Source organism: Physcomitrium patens, chromosome 19 (genome assembly GCF_059467195.1).
Source record: "Physcomitrium patens ecotype Gransden chromosome 19, ASM5946719v1, whole genome shotgun sequence".
NCBI classification, from domain to species: domain Eukaryota; kingdom Viridiplantae; phylum Streptophyta; class Bryopsida; order Funariales; family Funariaceae; genus Physcomitrium; species Physcomitrium patens.
The window spans coordinates 9,407,187-9,424,394 of NC_143428.1; the positions used below are offsets into that span (position 1 = coordinate 9,407,187).

General features: G+C 36.6%; 2 protein-coding genes across 11 annotated transcripts; one reads left to right on the forward strand and one right to left on the reverse strand.

The window, feature by feature from the left end:
* Positions 1–420: 420 nt before the first annotated feature.
* LOC112296002 (galactokinase) lies at positions 421–5,828 on the forward strand. Of its 10 annotated transcripts, none has more exons than XM_090244901.1 (14): positions 421–538; positions 981–1,262; positions 1,609–1,790; positions 1,983–2,029; positions 2,296–2,390; positions 2,779–2,861; positions 3,070–3,324; positions 3,522–3,656; positions 3,764–3,898; positions 4,101–4,171; positions 4,442–4,519; positions 4,626–4,767; positions 4,949–5,081; positions 5,223–5,788. In XM_090244901.1, exons 2-13 carry the CDS (start codon positions 1,100–1,102, stop codon positions 5,057–5,059), a joined length of 1,497 nt encoding a protein of 498 aa, XP_090101027.1. In that variant the 5' UTR covers positions 421–538; positions 981–1,099; the 3' UTR covers positions 5,060–5,081; positions 5,223–5,788. The 10 variants fall into 10 exon arrangements, 8 of the variants coding, with proteins under 8 accessions (XP_090101027.1, XP_024403855.1, XP_024403856.1 ...); XR_016498747.1 differs by having other exon boundaries at positions 445–548; positions 868–1,262; positions 4,101–4,295; positions 5,223–5,828; XM_090244900.1 differs by having other exon boundaries at positions 445–548; positions 868–1,262.
* Positions 5,829–6,057: 229 nt separating this feature from the next.
* Positions 6,058–7,987, reverse strand: LOC112296001 (geranylgeranyl diphosphate reductase, chloroplastic). The gene has a single exon (XM_024548079.2). It carries the CDS (start codon positions 7,871–7,873, stop codon positions 6,305–6,307), a length of 1,569 nt encoding a protein of 522 aa, XP_024403847.1. The 5' UTR covers positions 7,874–7,987; the 3' UTR covers positions 6,058–6,304.
* Between the last annotated feature and the right edge of the window lie 9,221 nt (positions 7,988–17,208).

Here is a 17,208-nt window from a genome sequence, read left to right on the forward strand (position 1 = left end):
TTATTCATTGTAAATCTAGTGTCAATATAAATGAATAAAGAATAGGAAAATGATTTTAAAAATATTTCTTAATGAAGAAAAAAATGATATTATGAACACATATCTAAAAAAGAATTAAAATTATTTTCCACTTTTTTGAAGAACCAAATAAATTCTTAAAACTCTTCTTAAATTTTCTTAAGATACACATAACTTTTTTCAACAAAAATTTTCAACTATTCAAAATTATTATTTTTATCTTTTCAATTAAAAGTATAAATAGAGACAAAAAACAAAAAAAATGAGATGTGTAGTTTCTTTTATTACAACACGTTTCAAACTCAAAACTGAATACACCGTCTTGCACTCGGCCCCACAAAAGCCAACACCCATGGCCCCACATCCCAAAATTGTCGCTTTTCAAGCCATGGGCACGGAACAAAATGATCTAGCAAATACTATGCAAAGGGGAAGAAGTGTGTGCGAAGAGACGATGGCGATGGAGGTGGCCCAGTTTGATGACCAAACTCGGTGGCAGTGAAGCAGCGACACTGCATTGGTATTGCAAGGTTCTGTATTATCTAGAAAAGATGATGAGGGGCAGTGGTATCTTTGGATTTGAGTTTGACACAAATATGGCTTTTGTTTTGTAAGTGAAACGTTGAGTTCTGCTCTGCAATTGTGTATTTGCCACGGTTAATAACAGACGAAGAATATTTCTGCAGAGTTGAAAAATGGATCTTCCTCTGGAAGATTTGTTAGTTTTTGTCTGTTTTCTATCATGTTGCGCTTTTGTTTTCAGTCTCACCTCGTGCCCTTGATAAGTGGGATATTGTTGAACCTCATCGGGTTTGTTCTGATTCAATTGTACTCTTGTTTTCGTAACAGCACGTGAGAGAGAGTGGTGATCTCAAGGGGTTGTACTTGGGCTTCTTTGTATGAGATCATCGGGTAGAAAACATTGCTTATCTAGTCGAGGTTTCTACCGTTCTTTCTAGCAGGAACAAGGGATCTGGGGTTCCCTCTGGTAGCCAGTTCCACCTCGGTGCCTGGAATTTGTAAAAGGTCGCCGAAGTTCGAGAATCGCATTTTTCGACTTACTGCAGAGCGGCAACGCGATATGGCAGACAACAGGGAGGAACAGATTCCTGTTTTTACTTCCCTTTCAGAGATTTATGGCGAAGGTCCCTTGTTAGAGGAAGCGGTGCGCCGGTATGAAAACCTGAAGCAGCAATTTGTGCAACATTACGGTCGTCAGCCTGAGCTGTTTGCTCGTGCTCCAGGTTCGCTGAACCCAATCCTATCATTTAGTGCTTTCACTTACAGTAAGAGCAACATCGCACATTATTATGCCCTTCATGAAAGCGAACCAATTTTCTAACATAGTCTGAATTTCCCCCGGACAACATGCGAAGTGAGGTGGTTGCATTATGATTAGTAGGTAAACTTTTCATCAATTTGGGCTTCATTGTTTGATTGCAGTCAACCTAGTTTTAGGTTTCGGAGAGGCAAAACTCATTTATAAGTATTTTCGATGTTAAGTCCGAAGGGATGTAGTTTCATTTGTAAGATGCTTTACGAGTTCCCATCCAGTGCATACTTTGCTGAAAATTCGCGTGATTGTTTCAGGGAGGGTGAATCTTATAGGAGAGCATATTGACTACGAAGGTTACTCAGTGCTTCCAATGGCAATTCGTCAGGATACAGTTGTTGCTATTGGTAAGAGAGAGGAAGAATACTCGATGTTGCATATTGCAAACGTCGACTCATTCGAATTCAAAGCTTGCAAGTTTCCAGCCGACCCATCGCAGGTTACTTTGCCGAATTCATCATCTTAATTCAATTTGGTTTTGAAGCGCTCTCTGAGAGTAGGGAGCTTTCATAGAGGGTGGGTAGTTGTGAATTTTCCTGCTAGAGATAATCCAATGCGTGTGGTGACTCACTTCAAAGTTTCTTACAGATGTAACGTTTTCTAATTGTGAGATTGTGGTTTGTTTGAACAGGAAGTAGATAGAGATAATCATCTGTGGGCAAATTACTGCATATGCGGGTATTGATTTGTTCTCTTTGATACGCGTAGTGGATCACTGTTCACCTTGGTTCTATTTATAGAAATATTTGAATACAACAGTAACAAAGTAGACTCCTAGATTGTAGTCCTTATTCTTTTGTTTCGAAATGATCTCATTCAAATTGGTTGATGTACAAACTGATTTGAACTTCTAAGTCTACAATGTTTTCTGTGTTGTTTCATGCTAGGACCTCGTAAGTTAAGTAACTTGAGTTCTGAAAATCGTGCCTCTTTACTTCCTGCAGATATAAGGGAGTGTTTGAGCACCTTGCGTCCAAAGGAGAACTTATTGGACCCACCTGCGGACTAAATGTTCTAGTTCACGGCACAGTTCCAATTGGTCAGTCTCTCTGCTCAAGCTCTTGAACTGATTCTCTACCCTCAAATAAATCCCAGCAGAGGAGCATCCATTTGCATTATATCCTCTGAAAGTGTTTAATGAACTATTTCTCCCTATTACCTTTGCCTTTTGTTCAACTGCTCAATATGGAAGTATCACAAAATTTCTTGAATTTTGTGTGCACAAATCATACAAAGGTAATGATCATGCATTCAAATTGGAGGTTGATGGAAGTGCAGAGGCTGGGTTGTCGAGTTCAGTAGCTGTTGTCTGCTCTTCTGCAATTGTACTGTTGGCACCCCTAGATAAATCGAGTTCTAAAACCATTCCTCCATTTCTTTCTTTGTTATCCATGTTTTTTGTTGACATGTCCTCCATGTGCTTACAGGTGCGGGGCTTTCCAGCTCCTCTGCACTCGTATGCGCCACTGTTGTTGCTCTCTCGTCCTTATTCAAGCTAAGCTTCTGCAAGGTATATATAGCAGTTTCGACCAAGTGTGTCTTTTCGACGATCAAAGTTTCTTAAACGCCACTAATATCATACCTGACCTTGTACTGAGCCGAATTCATAATTATTGTGTATGCTTGTTTATGCCATCGTATGTTAACCTTGCGGAGTTTAAGTTATCATCTTCTTAAACTAGAACAATAATCCTAGGTTCTGTTTGTGTGATGTGCAGCACGAGGTGGCAGAATTCAGCTGTGCATGCGAACGTCACATTGGTACCCAATCTGGTGGTATGGATCAGGCTATCTCAGTCATGGCAATGCCTGGGGTAGCTAAGTTGATAGGCTTCAATCCCATCCGAGCAAGCGATGTCTTGCTGCCCAAGTCTGGGTCATTTGTGGTTGCAAATTCCCTCACGGAGTCAAAGAAAGCAGTGACTGCATCCACAAACTATAATAATCGCGTTGTAGAGTGTCGCTTGGCCGCCGTAAGATTCTTAAATGCCTGTTTTATTTAAGTGCGTCTTCGTAAGTAGCCTATGCTCATCATTTTCTCCCTGCAATTAAAATGGCCATCTGCCCAATTCTTGAGCTTTGATTTTTTTTTTTTTTTTTTTTTTTTTTTTTACTAGCATTTAGTGCAGGATTGTTGTGCAAAGATTATAAAAACTAAATCAACACGCAGATGGTTCTGGCTGTAAAACTTGGGATGCCATCAGAGGAGGCTTGCACGTCAGTGAACACGCTCTCAGATGTGGAGGGCCTCTGTGTCAAATATGCCTCTGCTCATGGGTCATCCAGCCCTGTTGTTGCTGTTGAGGTAATTGAGGCTTTTCTTTAGAATTTGCCGAAATGAATTTCGACATTGTTACCTCTTTCCAACATTCTTGTGCTCACTTCAGATGAAATTTTGACAAACTCTTGCAGAAACTCTTGCATGAAGCTCCATACAACACTGAAGAAATTGAAGAATGCCTAAAAGAGAAATTAACTACTATTATGAAAAAGTCTCCTACTACCCTTGCCGTGTTAGCTGCTGCTTCCCTGTTCAAGCTTTACCAGGTCAGCTTCTTCATAACCCCACCACATGAAGAGTTTTAGAAAAAAAAAAAAAAAAAAAAAAAAAAAAATGTCTTCTGAGTTCTCATGGAAGGGTGAAAGTAACTGAAATTTCTGATTTTTCATTTGCGTAAATGCCTCGAAAACATTTAATAGTTATATTATGCTTCTCATGCGGGGGTAAAATTCTGGGCGGATGCACCAGAGGGCCAAGCATGTATACACTGAAGCCAAGCGGGTACACGATTTTCGAGGAGCAGCTGTGCAATCAGACGGGTATTGTAGAATTACAGTAGAAAACATTTTATGCATGTAAATTTAGAAGCCCTCGTAGTAAACAACTTATACTTCAAAGGCATAAACGTGTAGTTTCAGCAATTTCAGCTATGCAATGAATAAGGTAAGGAACATCTGCAGCATAGAGCATTCCTTTTTCTGTTTTTTTTTTTTTTTTTTTTTTTTTTTTTTTTTGTATGCCTAGTAAATACTTATCTTTTGCGTCAACTTCTCTGCCTAACACGAATGTTCACCTTGAATTTTATGTAGAGAGGAGTCGGTGATGAAGAGGTTAGGAGACCTCATGAATGAGAGCCATGCCAGCTGCAGCCTTTTGTATGAATGCAGGTTCGTTCGCCTCTCTTTTGCAGGACATTGTAATTTGCATTTTGTGTTTAATCCTCAAAATAAATTTTCATGATGTGTTACAAACTTGCTCTATGTATTATTTCAGCTGTCCTGAGCTGGAGAACTTGGTTGGGATTTGCCGACACAATGGTGCAATTGGAGCCCGGTTAACTGGAGCTGGCTGGGGTGGCTGTGTTGTTGCCCTAGTAAAAGAAGAAGAAGCTAACTCTTTCATCTCTGTTCTCAAGGTATTGAAATTTGGTTTTGTGGCCTGATTGTAGAACTAAGGAAACTGACTAAGCTCCAGAGTTCAAAAGCAATGCATATTTTCCTGTTAATACATGAATGAGAAGAGTTCATGAACGTGTTGAGATTATGCATATGTTCTTAACTTGGTCTGTTTGATTTTTGACGATTTTTTTTGTGCAGGATTCTTATTACCGACCTTTGGTTCAAAGTGGCAAAATCAAAGAGGAAGATTTGGATTCATACGTCTTTGCATCAAAACCATCTGGGGGTGCTGCAGCTTTCAAACTATAGCTATCATCATCAGGTCGTAGATGTATGTAACGATTCATCTGGGTTGCAGGTGGCAATAATACTTGAGTTGAGAACATGTCAATTACTTGGACACACATGTAGAAAATGTAGAGTTAAGATCATCCATTGATAATGTGATCATGCCGATACTTTTGGCCTGCAGTCGGGCACTTCCGGAACCGCTCAACATCTCCACCATCTGCCACAGAGAAGACCGCGAAACTGGATTTGGGAGCGAGAAAAACAAAGCCAGTTTCAAGACTTATTCCTACTAGATCGACGTCGAAACCGTCCAGAAACAATTGATCTGTCACCATTGGTCTTTTTCCCTTGTCACCAAACTATGTCCTCAAAAACCACATCCTTTCCATTCTCAACGCTATCGTACGAAGCCCTCAACATCAAGCGATCTCCGATTCATCTACCCCAAACGCGATCGTCTGCTACGTCTGTGAAGTGCCCTCCCTACTCGTACCCTCTCGCCATGTATCCAAAAATGCTAGCAACTAGAGGCTGATGTATTATCCCTGTAGTCCACAAAATGCGCTAGGTCAAAATCTTCTAGCTTTGGATAGTATTCCTCGTACATCAGCAGTCAAATTGAGAAGGTTCAATCTTTGGCTCTTTTGTTCTCACGTATACTTGTGGAGATGCACATGAACATGCTGCTTTAACACACTCGAATTCGATAGCCGCAACACCTAAATAAGGGTGATCTTGACACTCGAATCTTTGAATGTCAAAAGTCCAGAAATCGCCATTAACCAGACGGACTCATACAGTAACTGTCTACAAAAGGATTCCACAAGAAGACAGAAGTGATACATATTGCTGTATTTGTTAATTTGCGAACGTGAATTTGACGATAGAAACTGCAGATGTGCCCAATTTCGTTGCTAGCACAGAGGATAATGACAGCAAATGCCATAGTCAAACAAATGATGGCATCATCATCGAAGACAGAGTAACTCAATGTGACAGTGTGACAATTCAGGCTATAAACAAAACCGCATGGTGGGAATTTGTGATATTAGAGAGCCGATTGAAATGGACAAAAAACGTTGTCCAGTATGTATTCTTACTACGAGGAACTAAAAGATAAGATGTCCTGTTTTACAAGTGAATGAGAGGTCATCACAATGGATTGACAAATACATACCCAAGCTCAGGAACCTCCGAACGTGCTTCTACGAATTGTATAAAACCAGAAAGTCTAGGCAGTATCAACGGATAAGAACCCTAACCCTACACGGTCATCTTCTCCGACTCCTTGCGCAAGGCGTTGGCTCTAATCAAACTCCCGATTGTGTTGATTGCCAACTTGATGTCGTCCAATGGGTTTCCAGGCACCACCACCTTGTACAGATAGCTGTCGAACGTCATCTTCTGCACATAGTCATCGGCGCACATCTCCACGAACGCCTCTCGGGCAGGGTTCGATCTGTAGAAAACCTTCTGAAGAATGTCCAACACCTTATATGTGGCCCAGTACTTCTTATCCCACTTTTCCAGGTATGTTCTCAAGTCTGATTCGTCCACCATGCGAGTACCATTGGCGGATCCCTCCACGATCGCCTCAGCACACATGCGCCCGGACTTGGCAGCGAAGTAAATTCCCTCCCCAGAGCACTTGGTAACATACCCTGCCGCATCCCCGATCAACGCCACCCGGTTACTCGCCCTGCGAGGCCTAGGGTGCTCTGGAATTGGATGAGCCTCTACTCTAATAATCTTCCCTCCAGCAATCTTGTCCTTTGCCCGGTTCCTCGTCGCCGTCTGGTATTTCTTGATGGCTGGCTTGTTGATCACCGTTCCAGTTCCAACCGCAACATGGTCACACTTGGGGAACACCCAACCGTAGAAATCTGGCGACACGTCGTCGCCCACATACATCTCTGCCAAATTCTCGTAGTACTCCATCTTGTCGTCAGGAATTTTAATCCTCTCCTGGAAAGCGATGGCGTAGTCGTACTCACCCGCATCGATATCCTTGGCAACCCTGCTGTTGGCACCATCAGCTCCAATCACGGCGTCCACCTCCAACACGCCAGGTGTACCCACCTTCGAAGCCCCGTCGAAATTCGTGTAATGCAATTTGTAGGGGGTGTTTTCGTCCTTGGGCACGTCCATCCTCAAAAAAAGCCCGTTGATGATAGTCGCCCCATTCTTCACCGCGCGCTCCCGCAAGAACGAGTCCAACACCTCCCTCCTCACCATGCCAATGTACTCGTCGTCGTTCAATGTCTTACCCACATCCACAGCCACATTGGAAGGCGAAATCATCTTCATCTTAGTCACCTTGCGGTCAATAATTTCAGGCGGCAGGTCGAACTCCCCAACCATGCACAGCGGGATAGCCCCTCCGCACGGCTTCGCATTGTCCAACTTCCGCTCGATCAGAAACGTCTCAATTCCGCCCTTCGCCAGCGTCTCGGCAGCGCACCCACCCGCAGGGCCGCCTCCCACAACTGCCACTCGCAGCTTCCGCCCTTCAATCTTCTTACTCCCCCTCGCAGCATACACCCGGAGAGGCTGGTATCCAGCATCATCTCCCCCACTGCTGCTCCTCGCCACCTTCAGGCTCTCCACGGGGGACGCTACTAAACCACCGCTCAATCCTCGCAACCCCTCGAACGCCCTGAGACTCACCCTCCCGGTCGCAACAACAAATCCCGCACTTCGAGCATTACTACTAGCACGGGGAGCTAATGCAGGGACGGACTCCCCGTAAGAAGAAGAAGCAGCAGCAGCAGCACGAGAGGTGCATGCGAAGGAAGAAGTGGAAGCAGTGAGAGCAACCTGGAGGGAGGCCATGGCGTGAGGGTTGGCTGCCACAGCTCAAGCTTCACTCAGAGTGCAACAACAACATCTGCAGCCGCAAGAGGGAATAGAAGATGAGTCTCGGAGATAGACATTGCGATGAGCCCTCTCGTGAATGAATTGGACCGGGCTTATGTCCCTCCGGGTACCTCTCGTGTATCAATCCACGGTTGTGCACGAGGAAATGAGTTTCGGAGATCGACACGGCGATGGGCCCTCATTTGAAAGGATTTCGACTCCGGTAAATCGTCCTCCCGGTATCACGAGTGTATCAATTCACTGTTAGCATGGCCTGAAGGACCTTTTGACTTGGATCTGTTTCCAAATCCGATCATTCTATTCTAATTACATATATAACTATTTAATATAGTATAAAATAGTTCTATGCTTGGTTATATAGTATATTTCTGTTTCTTTTGTTGCAATGTAAGAAAAGTAATCAGAATAAAAGAACTTGGTTACTTTTCTTACCATGCAAGAAAAGAAACAAAAATTTAGATTTTGAGTAAATTTCAGAAGGATAACGAAACAACTTGTTTCTTTTTAATTGAATTGGATTTTATAGAACCTTGTTGCCTTCTCACCCTTGTTATAGTCAACCTCATTAAAGTCAACTTTAGGTTATAGTCAACTCATTTCACTGGTCCGTCATCTACACTATATTACACATTATATAGGCAACTACACTATATTATCAATAGTTTTTTTCAATATCAAAGAGGTTGACTATAATGAGAGTTGATTGTAGATGGTTTTGCATAAATTTTTGTTAATATTTTAATCTTAAAAGCCCATTTTAATGACAATCTAGAATATTAAATAGGTTCATACAAACTAAGTAACTATAAATAAATAAAATTTTAACATATTATAAATAATTTTTAGAATTCAATAATTTTTTATTTTTCATAATTTTTTGAAATTTTAAAGTAAAAATCTAATGTGAATAAATGAATTATTAAGAAATAGTATTTATTTTTTATTTTAATTTTTATGAAAAAAAAAGTTAAGATGAGATTTAATACTTATAATGATTTGAAAATAATATTTAGTGATTCTTGAATATTTTTGAATATAAAATTACTATTAATACATAATTTTTTATTTTAAGTTATATTTGAATATTTTAGTTCACAACATATTTTTTGATAAGATTATTAATATAAAAAGTAATTCAAATGTATTAAGAATATATATATATATATATATATATTTTTAAAAATCTTCTTTCTAATTTTAATCATTATAATAATTTTATATTTAAAAAAATACAAAACAATGAAAAAAACAAAACTTTAGCTATAATTATTATGACAAGTTATATATCAAAGTAGTGAATTAACAATCTATCAAAGACATGAACTAGAAAAAGATGCATAAATTTGAAAAATTTGTGTCAAAAGAAAAGTGACAAAATAAAAATAAAGTAGTATGTATATTAAAAAGAAACTAGAATGGCTATTGCCAAAAGACAAAGAAACTAAAGATTCTTTGAATCTAGATTAGAAGCAAGAAATAAATTGACAAGAGTGAAGAAGACTTCACTCTTGCCTCTATATATACTATCTAACTAGGAGTTACGTGACTATGTTCTACAAGACCTCTAATATGTGTTGACTTTGCAGGATACATGTCTTAGCTTACAAGGCAAGTTTTTTATATATGTGCTACATAGTTAGCTTAATCTTCAAGCTACTAATATGTGTGGCACATAGCTAATTTTTTGACCACGTTTCTAACCTAAAAAATCAATTATAAATATGTATAAAGTCAAAGAAGCATCTATGTACCTTCTAAGAAGCTTCTATAGAAGATATTATAAAATTAATCTATTTTTATTTACTTTTATTTAATCATATAGGTAATTATTGATATATACGTATATATTTGTGACATTTTCCTTCCTTCTAGGAATAAGTTCCACAAAGAGTGGTCAACATATATTGAAGAAATCCGAGATGTAGCAAATTGTATTTGCCACATACTCTAATCTTTGTTTTCTTCAAAATAGTTGATAGAATCTCTCAACCATCAATAGTGTCCTATACTAGGATAAAAAAAACCATCCAGTTATTTCATTGTTGTTGAGACCTTCATAATTTCCTTCAAATAAAACATTTGGAATACTGTCAGGAGTTATTTCTATCTCTAATAAAATCACCAAATATTAGGAGTCTTTTCTAAGGTCATGATACCAAACGCATTATATCTTTCCTTGTATTTGAGGAAGAAGATGTCATTCTTGAAGATCTTCATCTCGATTGCCTTATCTTGAAGGTTGTGACAATCATAATGTCTCAATAAGTAGGTCAGCAAACAAAGATTTTTGAGTCAAATTTGTTGGTTATTGGTTTTTTATTTGTTTAGTGTTACAAATACAAAGCAGCTATAATAAGGATAGAAAGTAGAATGTTATCTTGCGTAGATCTTATTTCTTTTATGCAAAAGATCTTTATCTTGGTTTTGATAGATATCGTTGATGAACAGCCTCCATTTTCTTTATTATATTTGCAAGATTTTTTGTTGGCTCCAATATGCATTCACTAATATCATGTCCATGCCAATGGACAAGATATTCCAATTTATTTTGGTGCCACCTTGAGTCTAGAGCTTCTTCCACTTCAAACTTTCCATTATTATCCACTTTTATAAAAGAGGGTAGAACTTGTCTTTTTCTTAGTATGTTCAAAGTCTTCTATATTTCAAAAAGAGACACGTCAAAGATATAATAGATCTTCATTGACTTCTATAGATATAATCTATAAGCAACTAGATTGATTTGTCCACAAATAAGAGAAGGTTCGAGCCTATGGTAGTCCAACTTATCACAAGGAGAAGTAGACTTGATATTATAATGAAGTAACAATACCTTATCACCTATGTTAAATTGTGGTTGTTCTTTTTGATAGGCATCTGCCTTGATCTTTTGTCATTCTTGAGCTTTTTTTAATTACGCCTTTATTATTTCATGTAGCTTTTACAAATAATTTGCCAAATTTTTTATCATAGGATTATCAACTTTTGAAAAGTCAAAAATATCAAGTTGTGGATGATAACCATAATTGATAATAAAAGGTATTTGTTGCATAGAAGAATGTATTGTATTATTATAAGTAAATTCTGCTAATGGCAAGATGGTTGTCTAATTGTCTTATCGATAATTGATGGTACACCTTAAGTATTACTTTAAAACTTTGTTTATGCACTCTATCTATCCATTAGTTTGAAGATGAAAGGCTTAAGAAAGTTTTGTGTCCATCTTTAGAATCTTAAAAAGGATCCTCCAAAATCTTGATATAAATTGAGTCCTTCTATTTGATATAATAACTTTTGATAATCCATGATATCAATAGATATTATTAAGGAAAATTTTTACAATTTCTTTACCTGTGATAAATTTTGTGCATAGTATAAAATGTGCCATTTTAGTAAAACAATCTACTATCATTAATATAAAATTATACAAACCTTAGGTTGAAAGATCTATAATAAAATCCATAGAAATAGAAGACCATGGTTATTCTAGAATAGGTAATGATTGAAGAAGTCCATGAAATCTATGACGAGGAGTTTTTAACCTTGAACAAATATCATATGATTGAACAAAGACTTTTACAGCCTTTCACATTTGCGGCCACTAAAACTCTCTGGATATTATCTGCAAAGTCTTATTATAACCAAAATATCTTGCCATTGAAAAGTTAAGACGTGCTTCTTGTACTGGCATATATAGACATGATAGAAAATAAAGTAGATTATTTTTTAATTCAAACTTAGAAGTATCACAAGACTTAGAAGAAGTATTTTTGATATCATGAATAAGAGGATGAAAGGACATATTTGATTGAATTTGTTTGAAAAAAGTTGAATCAACAGTCAATGTTGATTCCATTGCTCAAAGATGAAATTATTTTGGCTTCAATAAAATTGTTCTTTATTGATCAAAAGCTACATCTCTTTCTTTGAGTATAAGTCAATAACGTCTAGAAAAGACATTAGATAAATCTTGTTGTGTTTTTGACCAATAAGTGATATTGAATTTAAATCTTGACATAAAAAAGTTCTAACAAGCTTGGCGATGATTCAAAACACGTGTTGATATGAAATATTTAAGGTTCTTATGATCTGTATATATGGTGACTAGATTGAAAGTGCCTTCTAGATAATGATGCCATTCTTGAAAAGAATCCACAATTATAAGAAGTTCTTTATCATAGATCTCATAGTTAATTTTGGGTGTTGAAAATTTTCTAGAATAAAAACCAACTAGGTATCAAGGACAAGAACTCAATGAAAAAGTAATTCAGATAAGTGAGCCTTCACTCAAAGAAAGGTAACAAAATATAAATAAATAAGTATGTATATTGAAAGAGAAACTGGAATAGCTATTGCCAAAAGACAAGAAAATTAGAGACCCTTGAAACTAGACTAGAAGCAAGAAAAGAGTTGACAAGAGTGAAGAAGGCTTCACTCTTCTCTCTATATATACTATCTAACTAGGGGTATGTGGCAACGTTCTATAGGACCTCCAATAAGTGTTGACTTTGTAGGATACATGCTTTGACTTACAAGAAAAGTTTTTCTACGTGTGGGCCACATTGTTAGCTTGATCTTCAAGCTAACAACATGTGTGGCACATGGCCAACTTGTTGACTATGTTTCTAATCCAAAAAGTCAATTAAAGACACCTATAAAGTCAAATCAGTATCTATGAAGCTTCTAAAAAGCTTCCATATCAAATACTATAGAATTAACTTATTTTTATTTACTTTTACTTACTTCTATCTATTTATATATGTAATTACTGATTTACATGAGTATGTCCATGACATTATCCCCTCCTTCTAGAGATGAGTTCTACGGGGAGCGGTCATCATATGTTGAGGAAATCTATAATGCGACAAATTATATTCGTCGCATATTTTGATCTTTGTTCTCTTCGAAGATGATTGATAGGGCCTCTCAACCATCGATAGTGTCCCATACTAGGGCAAAAAGACCACCCAGTTATTTGATCATTATTGAGGCCTTCATAACTTCCTTCAAATAAAATATTTGGAATACCATCAGGAGTTGTTTCTACCTCTAGTATAATCACCAAACATCAAGAGTCCCTTCCCAAGTCGTGATACCAAACGCATTGTATCTCGCCATGTATTTGAGGAAGAACACATTGATCTTAAAGATCTTCATCTCGATTGCATCATCTTAAAGGTTGTGACAATCATAATGTCTCATCTGATAAGTCAACAAATGAAGGCTCTTGAGTCGAATTTGGTTAGTGGTTCTCCATCTCCAGAGCGTCACAACTACAAAGAAGCTATAAACAAGGATTAAAAGTAGAATGTTACCTTGCCTAGATGTTGTTTCTTTTATGAAGAAGGTTTTTATCTTGATTTTGATAGATGTCGTCAATGAAAAGCCTCCATCGCCTTCGTTGCATTTGTAAGATTCTTTACTGGCTTCCATATGCATTCACTAATATCATATCCACACCAATGGACGAGATATTCTAATTTATTTTCGCATCGCCTTTAATCTATGACTTCTTCTACTTCAAACTCTTCATTATTGTTCATTTCTATATGAGGAGGTACATCTTATCGTCTTCTTAATATGTCCACTGTTTTGTATGGTTCAAGAAGAGACACATGGAATACTGGAAAGATTTTCATTGACTTAAGTAGATGTAAACGATATGCGACTAGATTAATTTGTGCAGAAATAGAAAATGGTCCTAGCCTTTGATAGTCCAACTTGTCACAAAGATGAGTGGTCTTGATATTGCGACGAAGTAGCTATATCTTATCACCCAAGTGGAATGGCGGTTGTTCCTTTTTGTAGACATCCGCAATGATCTTTTGTTGTTCTTGAGCTTCTTTTAATTACGCCTTCATCGTTGCATGTAGCTTTGACAAATGAATTATCAAATCTTTTGTAACAGGATTATCAACTTTTAAAAAGTCAAAAGTATCAAGTTGTAGATGATAACCATAACTAGCAAAGAAAGGTGTTTGTTTTGTAGAAGAATGTACTATGTTATTGTAAGTAAACTCTGCCAATGGCAAAAGAGTTGTCCAATCATCTTCTTGGTAGTTAATGGTACATCTTAAATATTGCTCCAAAACTTGATTAACATGTTCCATTTGTCCATCAGTTTGAGGATGGAATACTAAAGATAGTTTTATATCTACTTTTAGAATCTTGAAAAGAGTCTACCAAAATCTTGATACAAATTGACTTTCCCTATCCAATATAATATCCTTGGATAATCCATGATAGCGATAGATATTGTCAAGAAAGAGCTTAGTTGTTTCTTCACCTATGATAGATTTTGTACATGATACAAAATATACCATCTTGATAAAATGATCTACTATCACGAATATAGAGTCATAAGAACCTGAGATTGAAAGATTCGTGATGAAGTCCATAGAAACAAAAGACTATGGTTGTTCTCGAATGGATAATGGCTGAAGAAGTCCAAAAGATCGATAAAGAGGAGTTTTTGATCTTGAGCAAATATCACATGATTGTACAAAATCTTTAACTGCCTTCCACATTTGAGGCCACCAAAAATCCCTAGATATTAGCTCCAAAGTCTTATTGTATCCAAAATGTCCTGCTATTAGGAAGTTGTGATGAGCTTGAAGAATATGTAAATGTGCTTCACCTTGTGGAACATATAGGTATCCTTCGAAATAGAGTAGGTTGTTTTTGAACTCGAATTTAGAGGGATCATGAAATTTAGAAGAATTATTCTTGATATCATAAACAAGAGGGTCTGAAGACATACTTAATTAGACTTGCTTGAGAAGTACCTTCTAGATAATGATGCCATTCTTAAAAAGAATCCACAATTATAAAAAGTTCTTTATCATGGATCTCATAATTGATTTCTACTGCTGAGAATTTTTTTGAATGAAAGGCTACTAGATGAAGTTTGTCATCTATTCCCATTTGTGACAAAATCACACCCAAATCAAAGTCTGATGCATCTGTTTCTATAAAGAATGCTTTGAAAAAATCAACACGATACAAGATTGGTGTAGAAACAAACGTTGTCTTCAAAGATTCAAAAACAACTTCCGCTTCTTGATTCCATTGGAGTTTGTCTTTATAAGTCAAACATGTAAGTGGACCTGCAACTCGAAAGAAGTCTTTGATGAAGACTCGATAGTAGTTGACAAATCCTAAGAAGCATTGGACATTTCTTACCATTTTTGGGATCTTCCAATCTATAATAGTTTGAACTTTCTTAGGATCTATCATAAGTCTATCATTTGAAATGATGTAACCTAAGAAATCAACATGGGTAGTATAAAATACATACTTTTTTATCTTGGGATAGAGTCTTGCATCTCTTAATTTTTGTAACACATGATGAACATGAAGTTCATATTCTTCTGGATTCTTAGAATAGATCAAGATGTTTTCTAGATAACAGACTACAAAATCATCTAAAAACTTTCAAAAAATATCATTCATTAGATGTTGAAAAGCTGTTGGTGCATTTTTAAGTCCAAAAGGTATGACGTTGTATTCAAAATATCCATACCTAATTTGAAACGTAGTCTTGCATTCATCTCCTTCTTTGATGTGTACTAGATTGTATGCTTCGTGAAGATCTATTTTTGTATAGATCTTAGCTTGATTCAGCTGATCATGAAATCTAGATATTAAAGGTAGTGGATACTTATTCTTGATGGTAATCTTATTGAATCCTTAATAATCAACATATATCCGCAATGATCCATCTTTGTTTTTTTACAAATAGAATTGGAGCTCCTACCAGAGATTTGGAATGGCATATGAAATTCTTGGCTAGATTTTCTTCAATATATTCCTTGAGTTTAGTCAACTCATTTTTTGATAAAGTATAGATTGGTCTGAATGGCGATTGTGTTCTTTCTTGAAGGTCAATTGAGCAATCATAGGGAAGATGTTTCGGAAGTGTATCTACATTTTTTTTTTCAAATACATCTTGAAATTCTTGATATTGGCTTGGAATGCCACTTGATGTCTTTGCACTGTTAGAAACGAGTGTGGCATAAATAATATATGGTGATTCTTTCATAGCAACATGCAAGAAAGCTTTTGCACCTATAAAAATGGATTTAATTGAACAGAACTTATGACTCTCTACTTGATTAATTACACTGTTAGTTATACTTTTAGACAAAGTAAGAGTTCCAAAAATCCAATCTATTTGAGGGTTGTATTTTTCTAACCACGATAAACCTAAAATGATTGAATTAGAGGGAGATCTAATGATATTAAATACTACAAAGTTGTTATGACCATTGATTATTACTTCTATAGGAAGGGTTTTGTGAGTAATATCTCTAAAAGACAATGGACGACCATCTATGACTTCTACATGAATAGGTTTAGTTTTCTTTACTAAAGATATGCTATGTCTTTTAATAAATTCTTCATCTAAGAAACACGTTGAGGTTCCTGAATCTAATAAGGCAAAGGCTTTGTAATATTTAGGTCCTAAAATAACATTTAATGTAAAACAAGGAGTGGGCTTTGAGGAGAGAATAGGACCTTTACTAGATATTGTGTAAGGTTTCAGCCCCACGATCCCTATTGTAGCTAGACAAACTTGTTTTTCAACATATTATCTTCTTTGACATCCATACTTCTCATTTTGTAGTTGCGTCATTTCTTTGGATAATATTGAGTAGTGTGTTTTGATTCTCCACAATATAAACATAATCTTTCTTAATGACGATGAGTCTTTTTTTGCTTAGTAAGAGGTTTGAAACATACTGCATCAATTTGTATATTGTCTACTTCCGAATGTATGTGTTGAAGAGGTGCTGGTATTGCCATTGAATTATAATAACATCGAGGTCCACTTTTACGATTCTCACATCAAAATTCAAAAAGACGATTGTCGCACTTCACAACAAAGTCAATTACTTGTCTCAATGTTTGAGGATCAGGTAAGTTGACCATTAATTTTTTTACATCATATTCTAATCCGTAGAGAAATTGGCTAATAAGTGCAGCATCATCCCACTTGATATCAGTTGTAAGTTGTCAAAATTGTGAAGCATACAACGTTACTGATCAATTGCTTTGTTGTAAAATATGGGTCTTATTGGTTGCAACACGAATTGTATCATGTTCTCTATACATGGATCAAAACTATGCCAAAAAAACCTCTAGATTATCCAATATTGGATCTTGTCGTTCAAGAAAAGATAAAAACCACAATAGTACTAAACTTGAAAGAAGCGTATCAATGAATCTAACTTATAATCCTAAAATTGGATAGCTTTGGAGTTGAAGTTCAATCACAAGTTGCACTTGATTGA

What these genes read in the sequence shown, in the direction of transcription:
- LOC112296001 (XM_024548079.2), bottom strand. Translation starts at nt 7,873, where the DNA reads ATGGCCTCCCTCCAGGTTGCTCTCACTGCTTCCACTTCTTCCTTCGCA.
- LOC112296002 (XM_090244901.1), top strand. Translation starts at nt 1,100, where the DNA reads ATGGCAGACAACAGGGAGGAACAGATTCCTGTTTTTACTTCCCTTTCA. An exon ending in TCAAGCTAAGCTTCTGCAAG is followed by an intron (nt 2,862 to 3,069) that starts GTATATATAGCA and finishes TGTGATGTGCAG; the next exon opens with CACGAGGTGGCAGAATTCAG. An exon ending in CTTTCATCTCTGTTCTCAAG is followed by an intron (nt 4,768 to 4,948) that starts GTATTGAAATTT and finishes TTTTTTGTGCAG; the next exon opens with GATTCTTATTACCGACCTTT.